The sequence below is a fragment of the Lynx canadensis genome, chromosome X, assembly GCF_007474595.2.
Source record: "Lynx canadensis isolate LIC74 chromosome X, mLynCan4.pri.v2, whole genome shotgun sequence".
Lineage (NCBI taxonomy): Eukaryota > Metazoa > Chordata > Mammalia > Carnivora > Felidae > Lynx > Lynx canadensis.
In genome coordinates, this window is record NC_044321.2 from 89988161 (window position 1) to 90007164 (window position 19004).

General features: G+C 45.2%; 1 protein-coding gene across 1 annotated transcript in view; it reads right to left on the minus strand.

The window, feature by feature from the left end:
* Positions 1-9992: 9992 nt before the first annotated feature.
* The window catches only part of AMOT (angiomotin), a 63283-nt gene continuing 54271 nt past the window's right edge, over positions 9993-19004 (minus strand). The window contains exons 11-14 of the mRNA XM_030305914.1: positions 16865-16987; positions 15879-16111; positions 14090-14791; positions 9993-13729 (exon numbers count right to left, since the gene is read on the minus strand). Of these exons, the coding sequence (XP_030161774.1) occupies positions 13632-13729; positions 14090-14791; positions 15879-16111; positions 16865-16987 (1156 nt within the window). The 3' untranslated portion in view covers positions 9993-13631. The remainder of the gene's footprint in view (positions 13730-14089; positions 14792-15878; positions 16112-16864; positions 16988-19004) is intronic.

Genomic DNA, 19004 nt, shown 5'->3' on the forward strand with positions numbered 1-19004 from the left:
GTTTTGTCATCCTCGTGATGCCTATTTTAATTCGACTATAACGCACTCGTTTTATGAAACAGTAACTGAGAACTTACCATTACTCTTTTCATTGAACACTGGCACTGATTGAGCACCTACTAGGTAGCAGGCATTGAAGCAGGGACTGCGCCAGATGCTGAGAAGCCAAAAATAAATCCTGTGCGTCCCTACCCTGAAGGAGTCTTGTGAATAACTGTGCAGTTTGATGAATGTCTGTTAAGCGATCATTTGGCCTCTGGACTGGACTGCTCCAATGATGAGTATCTAATCATCCTCTAAGCAGTCATTCCATTTTCAGATAGTTCTGATAGAAACTCTTCCTCACCTTGCATAAATCTTCCTCACTTCTGCTGCCACCACCCACTCCTAGCCCTAGCCCCAGCCCTAGCCCCGGGGGCACAGAATGTAAATCTTCCTTTTCACCTGACAACCCTTCAGAATATCCCGAGGCAACTATCATCATCGGCCACCCCCTCTTCAGCTCCCGTGTCTCTGCCTCTGCCTGCTTCAGCTCCCCACCCACAGTCTGGCCTGCTGACCTACCCCCAAGGACTGGGCCCAGCCCCAGTTTCCAGAGCAACTGAAGCTTGAGGTAGGAAGTCCTCAAGTGGCCGCCCTCAGCCTCTTCCATTCCAAATTGCAATCACTGTCCACCCTCTCCCCGCCGCATACATTAGGGCACTCTCCTTGTTTGGTTAGTTCCTGAAGCCCAGCTTCTTCCCCACCTGTGCCCTAGTTTGTACAACGAGAGCCACCTGCAACTTGAGTGCATTCATTAGATAGGGATGAGGAACAGGGAAGGAGAGGAGAAGTTGCAGATAAGAGAAAGAGGGGATTTCATGGGCGGATCAAAGTGCATGAGATTAGGGTGAAGTCCAGAGCAAAGGTGGAGATGATGGGGTTGATCTTGATCTGGAAGAAGCATGCTTTATCCACAGAGCCTGGAGGGGGAAAAAAGATGAGTGCAGGCTGTGTGAGAAGAGTGCTATCTGTGAGATACTTTCTGAAGAGAACAACAAACTGGCCAAGGGCAAATACCACTGAAATTGGAGCCTCTGAATATGTAGTGGCACCAATTTACTCACCTTTCTCCAGAAACCACAATAAGTCAGGTACAGGAGTGGAGAATGTTATTGGCTGGATTGAAAAAAAAAACAAGTTAGTGAGCACCTACTTTTTAATCAGCCACTCTATTCTAGGCTCTAAGGATATAATAATGAGCAAAAGTAGAGTCATTTACAATATCAAAGTGGTGCATAAAAGCCTTTTCTCTTTCGTTCCCTGGGAAATCATGCAAAATAGAGTGAAGAAGCCCGGAAGGCTACTCGGGCCCCTTTTCCATAGCTAGAATCTTCTGCAAATAACTGAGACCAGATAATCCAAATCATTCAAGGGTGGGTAATAAAGAAGGAACTGACACAGGATTGATGAAAGCATACTATCTTTGAAAAAGTGGAAAAGCATAACAAAAACAAAGCACCATAAAAAAATTATACCAAGTAGATGAAAATTGTATGCAAACGTTCCTCCATAAAATTAAAAAAACAGTGAGGTAACCAACCCTTTGACAAATACAAAGTAGACATGAAGAAACTCTGGAAGAGATGGTGATACAACAAAGGAAGGTTGAACTAGCAGAACTCAGTGGAATGATCAGATTCTGGATATAGTTCGAAGGTGGCGCCGATGAGATTTGCTGATGGATTGGACGCGGGAGATGAATGGCATGGGCCCGTTCCAATGTCATGGCAGGGGCTCTGCTGTGATCATTGTCTTTACGTGCCAACTTCACTACGCCATGGTGCCCAGTTGTGCGCTCAAATACTATGAAGATATTTTTAGATGTGATTAACATTTAAATCATTAGACTTCGTATAAAGCAGATCACCCTTCATAACAGGGCGGGCTCCATTAGTTGAATGCTTTAATAGCAAACACTAGGTTTCACAGAGTGAAAGCAGTTCTGCCTCAATGTTTGGGGCTTGACAGTTTCTCTCTGTCTCCCTCTCTACGTACACACATACATCTACATATACATATATACATACATATACATACATACACACATATGGATATACATACATACATGTACAGGTGTTGTTTCTCAGGAGAACCCTAATATACCTCTTTCCACTCTGATTTCCTTCCATTACATTCTCTCTCATCTTTGAGATCTAACAAAGGGGAAGTTCATTGGAGATATACTTAGTTTGTGTTTAGTGACATATATTTATGTGGTTTGCTGTCAGTCCTGTGTACAGATAGATTGTTGCAAAACCATCCTGGTAAAAGAATGGCTTCTAGAAATACCCCTATTGCTCACTCTGCTGACTTATCCAGCATGGTAATACAAAGGTGCAAAGCCAGTCTTATCACTATATGAATGTGTCTTATGGTACTCGACGCGGAAAGTATGTGGATTGAAGTAAGGTTTGAAATGTATGGGTCCAGAAGCGGATCTGTGGAAAATGCCTTTCATTACCTGACTTGCAAAGTGGATGCACAGTATCCAATTCTCACTAATGCATAAAGACAGAGGCAGTTTTCTTCTGTTAGGAATATACTAGGGGTGCCTGGGTGGCTCAGTCAGTTAAGTATCCGACTTTGGCTTAGGTCATGATCTCATGGTTTATGAGTTCAAGCCCCACATCAGGCTCTGTGCTGACAGCTCAGAGCCTGGAGCCTGCTTCGGATTCTGTGTCTCCCTCTCTCTCTGTCCCTCCCCACTCACGTTCTCTCTGTCTCTCAAAAATAAACATTAAGGGGCGCCTGGGTGGCGCAGTCGGTTAAGCGTCCGACTTCAGCCAGGTCACGATCTCGCGGTCCGGGAGTTCGAGCCCCGCGTCAGGCTCTGGGCTGATGGCTCAGAGCCTGGAGCCTGTTTCCGATTCTGTGTCTCCCTCTCTCTCTGCCCCTCCCCCGTTCATGCTCTGTCTCTCTCTGTCCCAAAAATAAATAAACGTTGAAAAAAAAAATTTAAAAAAAAAATAAATAAAATAAACATTAAAAAATTACGAAATATTAATGTGTTGCTATTAACTCACACCTGTTAGAATGACTAAAATCCACAACACAAGAAACAACAGGTGTTGGCAAGGATGTGGAGTAAGGGGAAACCCTCTTGTACCATTGGTGGGCATGCAAACTGGTGCAGCCACTCTGGAAAAGAGTATGGAGTTTCCTCAAATAGTTAAAAATAGAACTACCCTATGATCCAGGAATTGTACTACTAGGTATTTACCCAAGGAATACAAAATACTAACTCAGAGGGATACATGCACCCTGATGTTTATGGCAGCATTGTCTACAATAGCCAAATTATGGAAATAGCCCTAATGTCCAAATGGATAAAGAAGAAATAGTGTAAAATAGTACAGTGTAATATATATATAATATATATATCATATATATATTATATATATATATATAATGGAATATTACTCAACTGTAAAAAAGAATGAAATCTTGCCATTTGCAACGACATGGATGGAGCTGGAGACTATTACGCTAATCAAAGTAAGTCAGTCAGAGGAAGACAAATACCGTATGATTTCACTCATATATGGACTTTAAAACCAAAACAAATGGTCATAAGGGAAAAAAAGAGAGAGGGAAACCAAGAAACAGCCTCTTAACTATAGAGAACAAGCCGATAGTTACCAGAGGGGAGGTGGGTGGGGGGATGGGTGAAATAGGTGATGGGGATCAAGGAGGGCACTTGTGATAAGCACCGGGTATTGTACGGAAGTGTTGGATCACTAAGTCCTACACCTGAGACCAATATTACACTGTATGTGAAGTAGCTGGAATTTAAATAAAAACTTAAAAAATATTAATAATGTGTTGTCTTTCTTATTCATTATCATGCTTGTGACGTTTGTCAGCTTTTAAAAATTATAATGAGTTGTGATTTCTCATTCTAATTAAATACTTTAATATCTAGTGTATGCATAATTATTTAAGATCCTTTTTTATTAAGAGGACCCTCGGGGCGCCTGGGTGGCGCAGTCGGTTAAGCGTCCGACTTCAGCCGGGTCACGATCTCGCGGTCCGTGAGTTCGAGCCCCGCGTCAGGCTCTGGGCTGATGGCTCGGAGCCTGGAGCCTGTTTCCGATTCTGTGTCTCCCTCTCTCTCTGCCCCTCCCCTGTTCATGCTCTGTCTCTCTCTGTCCCAAAAATAAATAAACGTTGAAAAAAAAAAAATTAAAAAAAAAAAAAAAAAAAGAGGACCCTCCAAATTGTTTTAAGTTTCAAGAATCACAAGATGTGGATCTCCCTCTGGGCGTGAGAGAAAGAAAAGAGTTTCAAAAGACACACTCATTTTATGTTTTGGATCTTTTCACTTTGGTTGTCGGGAAGAATACATATTTTATGTATTTGTCCTACAACTAGTCTCTAACACCTAGCAGGTTACAAAAAAGTTATTTCCCTTTCCCTTTTCCTAGCTCCACTTATTAGTCCCATGGGTATCATGGCGGTTCAGCAACTGTCATCCTTCTCTTGGCCATCAACTGTGACATGACATATGCCTTGATTATTTCCCTTCTACCCTCCCTTTTTTGTGCCACTCAGGCCCCTACAACTGAATAAATGCAAATTATTAAAAGAAGTGTAAAACTATCCTGCTTTCTTTCTGTTTCGACCTCAGTTTTTCCTGGGAAATTTATTCTTGCGGATATGTCTTCTTTGGAAAATGACAGGCCTCGTTGGAGAATGGAGTAGGTCTAGTCAAGACAGAATAAAATGTCAAGCATGGGCACGGCCAGTGGGGGGGTAAAACTGAAGCCTGATGAATAAATCTTAGGCCGGTAGAATATTTTCAGTATAGGGGCGCCTGGGTGGCTCAGTCAGTTAAGCGGCCGACTTCAGCTCAGGTCATGATCTCGCGGTCTGTGAGTTCGAGCCCTGCGTCAGGCTCTGTGCTGACAGCTCAGAACCTGGAGCCTGTTTCGGATTCTGTGTCTCCCTCTCTCTCTGACCCTCCCCCGTTCATGCTCTGTCTCTCTCTGTCTCAAAAATAAATAAACGTTAAAAAAAGTTAAGAATATTTTCAGTATATTCAGATTTTAAAACGTCTTTTATCTGTGCCGCATGGCCAATTCTGGATCCATGTGAAAGAATTTATGACCTCAGAGGTAGTATTTAGTCTCATGGAATCAAGGAATGTAAGAGCCAGAAGGGACATTAGAGATCATAATCCTGTGACCTCATATTACAGAACGGTCACTGGGGCTAAATGAGCTGGCCAAGATCATAAATACGGTTGTGGTTGTTTCAAAGACTATAAACCATGTAAACCAATTACAAAAGTAACCAACAACGTGTCTTGTTTGATCAGAGCAGTAAATCCACCCACTTAAGAGTCGTATCTGGGGAAAAGAGACAGCCATTTCCCCATCAGTAGTAAGGGTGAATGAAGAAAATAAAATGGCTGCCTATTGAAGTAAGGGTGTGTGTGATAGCTGATGTCCAACCCGGACTTACTCATTTCACTATGTGCAGTTGGGAGTCTATTATGTAGCAGGGGGACTGAAGACGGGAAGGGAAGTAAGATAAATGCCAGGAAATTCTCGGCCAGTGTTTGTCCAGGTATGTAGTGTCGGGACAAGCTACATCAAAATCTCCCAGGAAGCTTGTTACAATGCACATTCTTGGGTCTAACCCTAGAACTAAAGGATAAACTTCTCTGGGGACAAGACCAGGGGGTGTGCACTGAATAAATGCTTGAGGTGATTCCAGTACACATGATTTGAAGATGACTTCAAGAAATACTGTTCTGGGGGCACCTGGGTAGCTCAGTTGGTTGAGCATCTGACTCCTAATTTCAGCTCAGGTCATGATCCCAAGGTCATGGGATCAAGCCCTACATTGGGCTCTGTGCTGAGTGTGGAGCCTGCTTAAGATTCTCTCTCTCTCTCTCTCTCTCTCTCTCTCTCTCTTTTCTTCCCTCCCTCCCCACCCCGCTCCCACCACATGCACTCTCTCTCCTTCTCTCTCTAAAATAACTAAATAAAAAGACCCTTCAAAAAAAGAAGCACCGTTCAAGGTTAACATCAGAGAAAATAATGACGCCACAGCAGTAGAGTCCTGTAAGCATTAAGAAAAGAAGATACTCAGAACAAAGCATGATGATGATAATGCAGCTGGAATAAGAGTCCAAGATATCTGGGTTTTAGTTTTGAATCCATCAACCGTAAAACTTTAGGTTTGTTGTTTTACCTCCTGCAATGGGTAGCTTTCAAAAGATTTTAAGTAGGGGAATGACATGATATGAAGTATATTTGTTGCTGAATCCATATAAATACAAATACAGGTATAAATATAAATATTTGTTGCTGAATCAATATAATAGCAGCAGCACTAGTGGGGTCGACATGGCAAATAAGTCAATATGCTACTGAAATAGTCTAGGTGAAAGATAATGGTAGATTAAAATGAGCTGTTGACTATAGATGGAAAGCAGTGAATGGATTTTGTTTGTTTTGTTAAGATCAATAACGGATTGGCTATCAGCTACGAGGAAGAGGGAGGTGTCAACTCTGACACATGAGGTTCTGGCTTGCAACGAATGGTTGAGATCTTAAGGAGTATGTATGAATTGAGGGTTCAGGTGATTGAGCACAAAGTCCAGACTAAGTAGGTCGGGGCTAAAAGCCTGGGAGGAAATGGGGGCATCAGGGGACTTCAGGTGTCTTGGAAGTCAAAGGGCAGATAGAGTCAGATTAGGAGAACCGGGGCGATGGGAGACTGTGGCCAGAGAGTGAGGTGCTGGTGTATGTGATTTCCACGGTGGGTCAGTTCTACGTGGTGACCAAGTCTGGGTTAGCGGTGAGCACAGCAGACTGAAGTGGAGTGGTCATGGAGGTCAGCGGAGTTGGAAAGGACAGTGAGCTGCTGATTGGGTCTTTTGGGCCCGGAGAGGACAACTGTGACTCAGGGGCCAAAATCATCAGTGAGCTTGGGAGTGTGGCCAATTCGGCGGACCATGATAAATAAGAAACAGGTGGATGACAGGGACTTTAAAGAAGCTGGACCTTTTTATATGAGTGGAGGAGAAATAATAGCTTAGAACATGCACTGGGGAGACTTTAAAGAAACTACATTCCTCTTTGATATTCAGATTGTGGGAGAATGAACCCTCCTATTTTTGAGAAAGCAGGTTTTGGGTTAAGGCGGGAGTTGTGAGATCAAAGAAGTTTTGTTTTTTTTTTTTTTTAAGTTTATTTATTTATTTTGAGGGAGAGTCAGTGAGCAAGCAGGGGAGGGTCAGAGAGCGAGGGAGAGAGAGGATCCCAAGTAGGCTCTGTAATGTCAGCGCAGAGCCCGACGCGGGGCTTGAACTCACAAATGGTGAGATCATGACCTCTGAGATCATAACCTGAGCTGAAACCAACAGTCAGATGCTTAACCAACTGAGCCACACCCGCACCCCTAACAAACAAAGAAGCTTTGTAAGTAGCAAAGCACAAATGTACTATCGTCTCGTTTGGTTATATATATCTTGGTTCCAGGAGTAGCACTTTATACTTTTCATCATTAAAAAGTTCATGTCTAGGCATACTGAAATATTTACGGATGAAATGCTATGATGTCTGGGATGCGCTTCAAAATAATACAGGGGTGATGGGCAGGGGTGATAAACGAAGCGAAATTTACCATGCAGTGACAATGCCGCAGCCCAGTAATGTACACAGAGAGGTGCCTTGTACTATTCTGTTTTGTGTAGGTCTGAGTTTTTCTTTAATAAAACGTTACAGAAACTTCATCTTTATAGATTCAGCCCATTATTTTTGACTGGCATCTGTTTAATATTCTCATTTTATGAAGCTCTCGCCCCCCTCTCCACAAGCCGCACAAGGATAGATACATACCTCCATTTTACTGACCTCTCTGATCCCGTTAAGGGACTTCTCCAAAGGTAAACATCTGTTTAGCTGCAGATTTAGGACTAGAATTCCCATGGTATTTTGACTTCTGGACCAGTACATTCGATCACCTAATTGAGCGAGTTTGTAAGTTTCCATTAAGAGGTGTTAAAATTCAGAGTAGCTCTCTAGGGCTTTGATCTTGGAAACAGTGGTCTTCATTTGATTGCAGTTCCAGCAAAGTGACATTGCCTTTGCACATGCTATTCCTTCTGCATGGAATGTTCATCCCCATCCCCTAGTTCACCCCGGTTAATACCTGTACATCCTTCAAAACTCAACTTCGTCTTCCCCAGCCCCCACACACATGCTCTGTGCCGTCTCAACAATCATTCCGTCCTTGGCATTAGTTCTGAATCTTGGTCAAACTTTTTTCATTTCATACGCCACAATGAATTGTGAATGTGTGTATGTGTAGTTTTCTGTAGTAAATTAGAACCATGGACTATTTTTATTTTAACTTTGGGGCCTTTAGATAATGGCAACATCTAATATGTAGTTACTCAGCAACTCATACATGCCTGAAACCATTAGTAGAGGCGATCAGCAAATGAAAATACATGGGAGCCTAAATAAATACCCTGGGTTTGGCCAGTTTGGACGTCTGAGGAAAGAGTACTTGTGACGTGTTGTTTTCGTTTTGGTAACCAAGTCCTATCACTCAGGGGGTCTTCACTCAAGTATCAGGGTGATTGCCACCCCGTGTAAAACATATTCGGAAACTAAATCGCTTACACTTTTTCCTCCAATAAAAACCTTCCTGCAAGATAAGATGGTGGTAGAGGTGGGAAGCAGAAGATGTTTTTTTTATTCTGCAAATGTGTAACTCATATAGACTGTGAATAGCTTATCACAGTAGGGGATGCCCACAGGAGGGGAGGTTAAGTACCACACGGATAATCGGATCAGTTATAATACTGGAGAATATCTACAGATGCTCCCACAAGGCAATCTTCGTCACTTTTGAGGGAACACTTGTTTTTTCTCCCCACGAATGACGGCTCACTAAGAACTGGGCACAACGTACTTCTGAAAGAAATGCCTCGCAAACCTTTGTACGAAGGTGCAGTTGACTGAATACCATATTCTTCGTCCCAAAAAAGAGGAGTGGATTTTCACGCACAGTTTTCAATGCACTTGTCATAAATATGGAGGGAATATGGGGCGCCTGGGTGGCTCAGTCGGTTGGGCGTCCGACTTGGGCTCAGGTCATGATCTCGCAGTCCATGAGTTCAAGCCCCGCGTCGTCGGGCTCTGTGCTGACAGCTCGGTCCCTGGAGCCTGCTTCGGATTCTGTGTCTCCCTCTCTCTCTGCCCCTCCCTCACTCATGCTCTCTCTCTCTCTCTCTCTCTCTCTCTGTCAAAAATAAGTAAACATTAAAAAAGTTTTTTTTTAAATATGGAAGGAATATGTCTCCCAACTTAATTAAAAAATATCAAATTTCGAGTTTAATGAATTCTATACCCTCCTCCCATCCATGTTGCAACACCCATCAAGCCAATTTCGCTGTAAAAAGTGTCAACTCAAAGCCCGTGTCCCCTCCCCAGTCAGGGTGGGACACAGTGGTAAACAGGAGGTGCAGGGAGGGCAGTGTAAAGGCAGCCTGAACATTTTCAGTCCAAAAAAGCCGGCTTGTTCGCGGTTTTGATTTGCTTTTAATAACAAGCTCCCTCAACCAAAACTGATGAATTGGCATAAGAACAAGGGTACAAAAGAAACATCAAGGGGCCTTCCAAATTGTTAACTAAAGGATGAATTCTCTGCTTTGGGTGGCCATCATTTTAGCCCTCAGAAACAGGGAGATAAAAAGATGCAAAGCTTTTAATATATGCTGCCTGAATATATAAAGGAAGCGATTAGAGCCTGTGGCCCGTAGTGTTGTCTTAATACTTTATAATCACATTCCGTACTTTAAGCAAATGCAAATTCTGTCCAATGCTGCCCTTGAAAGGCAATTTCAGTGCATAGTAAATTGAAACTAATCACTGATACAGGGTAAATACAGCCTCTGTTGGGTAAACACCAAAGCATTTTCCACACAGTACTGCATTTTAAAATAGCTAACTTTATTGTCAGTGAAAAGATAGGCACAAAGTGGATTCAAACCTGCTTAACTTTATTGGAACTAGCTCAGTCGATTACAGAATGGGGTCGCAATCAACAAGGGGCCACATACATTTTACACCGAAGGCGATTCTTCTCTAGCCATCTGCCAACCCCAGCTATCCATTTTATTAACACATGCCATTAATCACAAGGGAGGCCAGAAAGGAGGTTTGATGATTCCATGTAACCCACCGCTGCTACTGGAAAAAAATAAACAAGCTCTGACACTTGTCCTACTGATGATGAATGACACTCGGGAGATATATTTCCAAGGATCGTGGCGGGCTGAAATTGATGGCAATTAGCCCATCCTGATGCCTTCCTTTGAAAACATGTTCCGTAAGAATGCACACATTTTAAGTAACACATTCCATATGTGAAGGAGCAACTGAGATAACAGGAGATTGTACGGCTAACAGACATGAGAATATAATTTATAAAAGTTAGTCCATATGTATATACTTTAAGCTGCCGCGTTATGAGTGTTTAGGCTCTGCATAAAAAGTAGTTTGCACAATCAGTTTGCTCATTTTCCAATCGTTGTGCCCACCCAACCGCGTAACAAGAGAACACTTGGTATGTTTTCTGTGGCAGATGATGGCAGATATTTCAGGCTCTTGCTCTCCCTGTCACCCTGAAGCTCGAAAGCAACATCGAAAATAAATCCTTCATGAAAACAACAATCGAGATACATGATTTTAAGAGAATGTGCAAGCTACTTTTCGTTAATGAAAAATGGTTAATGGGAGTTTTCCATCAAGTACAATTCATTCTAATGAAGTTTTTCTGTGCATGGGGCATCAGGGTACAACTGACTTAAATAGGTCCCCAGAGATCACCAGGCAGTACGCGTTAAGACAAGGTCACCTTTCTGTCCTGAGGTGCCAGTAAAATGCATAGATAAGTGGGAGTCCAGAAAGATCCCCCAAGTGTTATACCCTGACAATTGTGAAAAAGGTGATTGACTTGACATTTCTCCCATAAACCTGAATCTTTAGAAGGACACCTATTAGAAATTTTCTGAAAAGGCTGAATCTACCTTCTTTGTAAACACAGTATATGCCATGGACTCCTTCCATCTCTTAGATGTACGATATTACTTGAGCAAATCACCTGGGATTAAAAAAAAAAAACTGAACCAAAAGGGACTGCCTCTGGTGTGAGGGGGCAGAGATGCTGTGGACAGTTCAAAGTAGTACTCAGCCAAGAACTTCCTCCTTTCCCCAAAGTACATGAGGCTAAAGAGACGGCTGCCACACAGCGTGGAACGTATGACATTTGTCACCTTCCATAATGTGATTAAAATCATGGCTCCCAGAGCTAGCAAAAAATCTGGCAATGTGTAATAACCATAAAAGGAGCAGATGAAAGGTTTCATCTTATTTGTATTTACTTATTTGGCTAGAAAGCAGCAGTCCTCAAGTTTGCTTTCTATTTGAGGACTTTTCCCCTTATGACTGAAGGGGCGGTATGAACGAGTATTAGCACAATGGCACTTATCATTTCTATTTGGGATTCATTTGATGACTGAAGACTAACGTGTAGGATGATCACTTCTTTATTGAAATGTCTAGACTGGCTGAAAATCACGTCACTCTCCCTCATCTCTCCCCCGGCCCCACAAAAAGAACTCCTTCGGCAGGTAATTAGGAATGACACAAAAATACCGTTCAATATGCCATTCCCGTGGTCACGGAGGGACCCTGTAAGATGACCTGAGACAGCCAATCCCATAGCAAGACAAGAAGTGAGGGGGACTGCTCAGGGGGGAGTTTCATGTGAGTCAATGTTGAAATGAGGACCAGTAAAGAGAAAACCTTGCAAAAAGGCACTGCAGGGGAAGCAAGGTAGGAGTCTAGAACCCTGGACAAAGCCACGAGGCCAGGGACATTTTACAAATTACGAATGCCCTGGTCCATGAAGATGCTTTTTCTTAAGATGAGGCTTTTGGTATATAAGGGTTTCCCAAAATAAGCATGGTAATTGGCAAAATGGAAAGCTGTGTTGTGTGATCTTGAAAAACTAACCTCTCCAGGTCTCAAATTCCTCACCACTAAAACGAGGGGGTAGGGCTCTATTGCTGAAGTTCCTTCCAGCCACTATGCTTCACAACGTAATATATCAGGCCTACTCTTCTATTAATCCGGTTTCTAACTAACACATCCCCAAACTTCTACCCCCCCCCACCCTTACCTAACACCCCCCACTTCCCTCACCCTCCCATACCCCTGAAAATTGATCTTAATGACATTGTCTGTGGATCTGTCACCTTAATTAAGGGCAGAGAGGTGACACAGAGCAGGGACCTGTGGCAAGAAGCAGCCCTTTTGTGTCCCTGGAGGCGGCCCTATGGCAAAGCTCCGGAGCCATGGCCTCCTTGGTCCCTGTCCACATACACATTTTCTGCTGCTCTCCAAAGGTATTCCAAGATGGAGTCACTGGCAGTGAGAAGGGACAGCTAAGGATACATCTGCATCCCACCTCTCCCCCGACTGCTATTCCCTTGGAGGTTACAGTCAACGATGCCTTTTAAGACGTTATGCTAAGAATTGGGGAAAACAAACGGAGTTATTTGAAAGTAGTCACCAGAAATTCAAAGCATTCAGCCCATCAACAAAAATGCTTCCTCGTTTTGCAAATGATTGGAAACCTGAAACTGGTGACACAGCCAGTGAACTTGTGCTGGAGAAACAATGAACACTAACCAGATTGGTCTCAGGAAAGCCAAGCGAGCTGTGCTCATGGCCACACGCAGCACCTCGCACAACTCTCCATCAAGGCCTCCGAAGGTCTCACTCCCTAAGAAGGAGGAAGTTGTACAGCACACAGCTAATTTACTCTCCTAGCATCTGAAAGCAATATATTAATTATCCAAATGCATAAATTACTCCAGAGTATATATATGAATGTATGAACCTCCGCGAGGGAACCAAAAGAATCCACTTCCAAAGCACCACTGAAATGAAGATAAACACAATCTCCTGGCACAGGGTAGCTGGGAAATTGGGAGGGAAAATTAGCTCCAGCACCCTTCCATACCCCAATATCCCCTGCCTTTTCTTCAGCTTACACAGCTCCTAAACCTATTCCCTTTCACGAGCCCGAGATGAGAGCTCCCTCTCTGGATGCTGCCTAGATGGTAAGTGTACAAAACAGCATAGGTGCAAATTCTCTCCGGCTTCTCACTTCTGAAATCTACATGTTACGCACTGTCTCCCAAACATACTGTGCTCTTCAATGAAAATGATCTGGAATATGGAAATGCTAAATAAAATCACGCACATTGCAAACATTCATGTATACCCAGCGATTGACAGTCCAAGTGTTTGTATAAACCCAAACAATAAACTTTAGAGCACATTCTGATTCATCTGTCTTTAGAGGTACTCTCTGAGTGTGTACCAGAATAGACTGGAGTTTGTACGGTATTACTTAAGTACTATATTGTTTCAATAAAAAGTCCCTTTAAAAAACATCCCCCCCCACCCCTTGTCCTCACCCTCAAAATAAGAACAATCAAAAAGGAAAAATGGTTAAAAGCACTCTTGCTGATAAACTGCAGCTCTTGAATAGGCCGTTTAGATGAGATATTCCACCATCTCTGCATCAGGCTCTTGTCCCAGGATCTGAATGGGAGCTTTTCTTTCCAGAGTATTGGAGTGGAAAACGGGGCCATCTGAATGGAAACAGGGGGTTAGAAACCACTTAGGGATCAAGTAAAGACTCAGATTGCTAGAAACAGCCAGCGTTCGAGCCACGAAGCCGGTGGCCAAGTGAGACTTGCCTGACTCCACCTCCCCTTGTTCACCTGAGCATTTACCGCAACTGGAAGAACCACCTTGACGCACTTCTGCTCCCATCCTCGTGTCCCAAAAAGTCATTTACGGGCTCTGCACCCATCGCTGGGGATCAATCCCCTTTAAAACCCGAACAACTCTGGCCCAACGACCGGCTGTGTCTACACCACAGGGTGCCAACAAGCAATCCGTAATAGTGGGCAGAACCCAAGGCTACCTGGGGTATGGAAGATCATTACCTGTCTTATCTGGATTGCAGGTCAGACTTGGTACAGACAAACGACGTGGTCCAGAGCCGGCAGCTGGACTTGCAGAAGCGTCAGCCTGAGCCACAGCTGGAGTTGGAGCTGGAGCCGGAGTAGCAGCCGCAGTCGGAGCTGGAGTTGGTGCCTGAGTCTGAGCCGCAGCAGAAGCCGGAGACGCTGCTGGAGCCGGAACCGCAGTCGGAGCCGGAGCTGGAACCGGAGCCGGAGCAGCTGGAGCAACCTGAACAGCAGCAGGAGGCGCGACAGCAGCGGCGGCGGCGGCGGCGGCGGAGGCAGCGGCCGGAACCTGAGCGGCAGCAGCTGGAGAAACGGCAGCCGCAAGAGCAGCAGCAGCAGCAGCAGCAGCGGTTGCTGGAGACGGGGCGGCGGCGGCGGCAGCCGGAGGAGCAACAGCAGCAGCGACAGCAAGTGGAGCAGCGGCTACCATGGTGGTGGTGTTGGTGGCAGCGTTGGCAGTGATGGCGGCAGCGGTGGCGGCGGCAGCGGCGGCTGGCGCGGGGACAGAGACGGGAGCAACAGCTGCGGTTTTGCTGGGTTCCGTGCCCCGTTCCGTCTGCGTGCTGCAATCGCGGCTGCCCGTCTTGGAGTGAGCGGAGAGCAGGGGAGTGGAGGGCGGCACCGGCGACGGTGTGGAGGGCACGGACTCGGCGCGGTAGTCCCCACCCAGGAGGATACCTACAAAGGGAAGACGGCAAGAGGTCAGAAAAGTACGGGTTCCTCAAATGCAGACATCGGGTTACGTCGTCTTCCTTGCAGGAGGTTCAGGAGAAGCACGAACAACGGGACGCGAGTCTCCACTTGCGCCTCCGAGGAACCCAGGAAATCGGTTCGGCAGGCCCGTCCCTTCTGGTCCTCGTTCTCCACCCCAGCACGGTGTATTAAGCCTTCAAGTCTCCCGCGGATCTGTTCTGATCTACTTTTCCAGCGGTGATTGATCTCCACTGAGCTTGCAGAAGGCTTCTACTTGGCTCCACTTACAACCCACGTCTTCCATGACCAGCCAGCCAGAAAGGAGTGGGGGAACGATCGGTGGTCACGGATGAGTGCTACGATAACTGTGTAACCTAACGTTCTCATGAAGACCGGGCGCCCCCGAAATGCCTACTCTATCCAAAGGACACTGCAAGCATCAGAGGACCAAGGAAGGTATCAGAAGCAACAAAAAGACCTACAATTAAAATACAAAGCTGGCTTTCTCGGGCTCTAAAAATGTGCCGCGTGGTATCCACAGTGCTTCTGGGGTTTTGATTAGAGGGGAAGGAATGGACAGAAATGGAATGAAAAAGTACATTCAGTTCTCATCTCAGAACATTCGGGTAACAAAAACCTGCCACCCAGCTCCATTTAGCTTAACTAGAACTCTGAATCCTTGTATTATGTGGGAGGAGAGAACAGAGAAAAGTCTGGAATTCTGAACTTTTGACTGACATGAAGGTCACATGGGCTTTGGACAAAGACAAAAGGTCTGGCATGGCAAAGGCCAAGTCTGAGAAGTTTTTAGAGGAAACTGGAGTTGTCTTCTTTCCCACCCAAACAGAACTCAGAATTCTTAGCTTTTAAGGCCTTGGCTTCCACCAGTGTTCTGTCAGTGAGACGTCACAGTGTGGAGGAGTTCCTGAATAGGCAGCTAGCCTCTCAGGAGGACAGATACCCAACCTGATATATCTTCTGCTCCAGAATCTGGACCATCACTCCCTTTCCTTGCCGAATGGGCACATTATCTAAACGCGTCACTTCAATCTTCTTTATCTACTGTCATTACCTAGGCTCCCCTTCCAGCTCTTGTCATCTCGCTTCTCTTCCATGATGGGGGTGCCGGTCAGCGTGGACGAATGTGAGAGCAGGCCTGACCCGGCATTGGAAATGGACATCAGAGACTTTGCTGGTCGCATGGATGACAGCTGCTCTGTCTTACTTGGCTCCTTCCGGGAACGCTGCTGCAGCACTTTGATCATGGCGTCCTTCTCAATAATTTGGGCATGGAGCGTCTTAATCCTAGGAGCCAAAGACAAAGAACATATAAAAAACCTCATTGCCACCTCCATGTTCTGGTCTCACTGCCTGCACGGACTTGAGTTTCCATGATCTTTTCAGCTGAGGAGTGGTTTAGTCCTTTCGGCATTGAAAAGCAAGGGGAGGTGTGCTGTGTTTTTAAAAACGCCTTTCTCCACACCCAGATGAATCTAGGAGAGCATCCAGGAGTCGCTGCTTACACCTCAGGAAGCCACAGCAAGATACCGGTGGGAAAAAGGCCTGTACGTAAGAGAGTAAACGGATGTAGTGGGTGCTATACGGAAGATTCTGAGTCAATGGAACAATGCGCTTAGTGAGAAGATGAGGACTTCTTTGAATGGGCCGCAACTTGAGTTGATAAGTAAATGATCCTGAGTTTATAAGAGATATCAGGTGCCCTACCTCCAAGTCTGAATGGATATTCTTTCACTGTGCATTCTGCTGTAACCCAGGGTTGAAGTCCAATGCTAGAAGGAATACCCAGAGTACAAATACCAACAATACGGTTCTGGCGGAGGGAAGATAGAAAGCAATTACCAAAGCCAATGGGGAAAGCAAGGTAAGGGTCATTGCATTTCAAACCCAAGTGAACAGGCTGGCAGGGGTGCAGGGGTCGGGGGAGGCTGCGTTATCAGGTTTCTCATTTGTGAATGAAGATGCCTACCCCTCCCTCCTGACCTATCTGGTCTCTATACTTTCTTCTCAGATCCACTGGGGTCCAGATTGATATTTTACCTGCCCTCCATGTCAAGGCAACGCTTGTTGGCCATCAAGATCTCTTCCTCCTCTTTCTGGATGCGAGCTTCCAGAGCCGTGTCGTAGCTGGTGTTAGGAGAGTGGCTGATGACTGTTGTATCCCTGGGAAGGAAAATGACAGTGATGAAGACAAGGCAGCAAAATCAACGAATCTTATCATCTCCCTCCCACGTCAAAGGTATTGCTGGAAAGCGGTAAGCTATAGTCAAACTCATTAGGAATGGTTGGTTTCTGGATGACTGACCGAAAAGAACCTCCAAGATGGGAAGGTTCAGCTTTCAGAGCTAGCTAGAAGAGGTTTTTGGCATGGATACAGCTGCAAAAGTCAGTGAGGGGATTCTATGAGAGGGACACAAACCTCCTGGCAAAGAATCCCTTCAAGTTTTTAGATCACGGCCAGGTTATATGAAGATCTTTATATTTTCACTTTATATTATTATTTATATGGTAGAGAAGATATTATAGACTTTCACTTTATTCTCATGATAGTTATGAAGGCAAAAAGGCTGGACTTTGATGAAAGTCCGAGAACGTACTAAACAGCCAGTGCTACAGATGTATACCAGCAACTATAGAGACGGCACCAGCAAAGGTCAGATTGGGCAAGTGAGCTGAGAGAAAAGCATGGCCTTTGAGTCAGTGCCACTTAATTCCTGTCTAACCTACGTTGGAAACATTCTAGTGCCAAATCAAGGAGTCTCTTCCCCCAGCTACATGACTGTTCTCTTGCCAGAGTCCGAACTGCATGAGGGACCATCATGTCTCCTTTCAAAGTGTCTCAGGCCATTAACTCTAATACTAATTAATAAGGAGTAAAGCGTGTGTGTGCGTGGGTGCGAGACGGAGAGAGAAAGAGAAGAACAAGGAGAGGAGGAAGGGGAGGGGGCGGGGCAAGGCTGATGTCTAAACAGCACGAGTCAAAGATACACGGGGATCCTGTATCGTCCTGATAAGTGAGGTCATGCACCTTTCTTTAGTTCATTTAGAACCAGTGGTAGAAAAAAAGAGGGAAAGGAATGAAAACGACCTGGATCCTCTTTGAGTAACTTGGAGGGAAAGAAAAAGGGATTAGGAAGAATATTGATGTAACTATATTGGTCTTAAAGGAAAAGCCGACAATAGACTGGGAAAACAATGAATTAGCACCGCTTCATCATACTTCCTATGAGGACGGGGATCTGTGGGAGAATTTTCTGCTGGCACCTGGCTATTATGTTCTGTCAGCTTACAGACTGTGACAGTACAGACGGGAGTGAAAGGGCAGGGAATGAAGACACAGACAGCGGGTATTAAAGTTAGGGAATTTTGGTGTGTTCCTCAAAACTCCTATTGCCCCAACATGCTTACACTTGATATGCCATTTAGTTGAATGGTGAAACAAACTGGGCCAAGAGAGAGAAGGCCTTGCAGTGGCTCACCTAAATTGAAAACATTTTAGCATCTCAGGATTCTACACTTGCTCCTAGTGCGACCAGCAATGGCCCTTGTGTTCCAAGGTGCTCAAGGGGAAATGGCGTTGTGTGATGTTGAGAGCACACGCTCTGATTAGAGACCACACGAGGGTCCAAGCCTCCTTTCCCAAGTACCCCGCCACGAACAAACTCTATGCTCAGGAAGTCAGTTCACTGCTCGAGACGTCCGTCTCCTCAGACAGAAGTCATAATTACACCTGCATCTCATGGCATTTTGGGGGGGGGGGTTCAAATAAAAGCACGCATGTAAAAGATACAGTGCACAGTAAAAACGCCCAACAAACATATCCGTAATTAGAGAGAAAAGTATGGGTAGGGGCGCCCGGGTGGCTCAGTGAGTGAAGCGTACGACTCGGTTTCCGCTCAGGTCATGATCTCACAATTCTGTGTGTTCAAGCCCCATCAGGCTCTGCGCTGATGGTGCAGAGCCTGCTTGGGATTCTCTCTCTCTCTCTCTCTCTCTCTGCCCCTCCCCTGCTCACGCTGTCTCTGTCTCTCTCAAGATAAATAAACAAACTTAAAATTTGTTTTTAAAAAAGAGAGAAGTGGGGCCCCCCGGGTGGCTCAGTCGGTTAAGCGTCCGACTTCAGCTCAGGTCACGATCTCGCGGTCCGCGAGTTCGAGCCCCGCGTCGGGCTCTGGGCTGA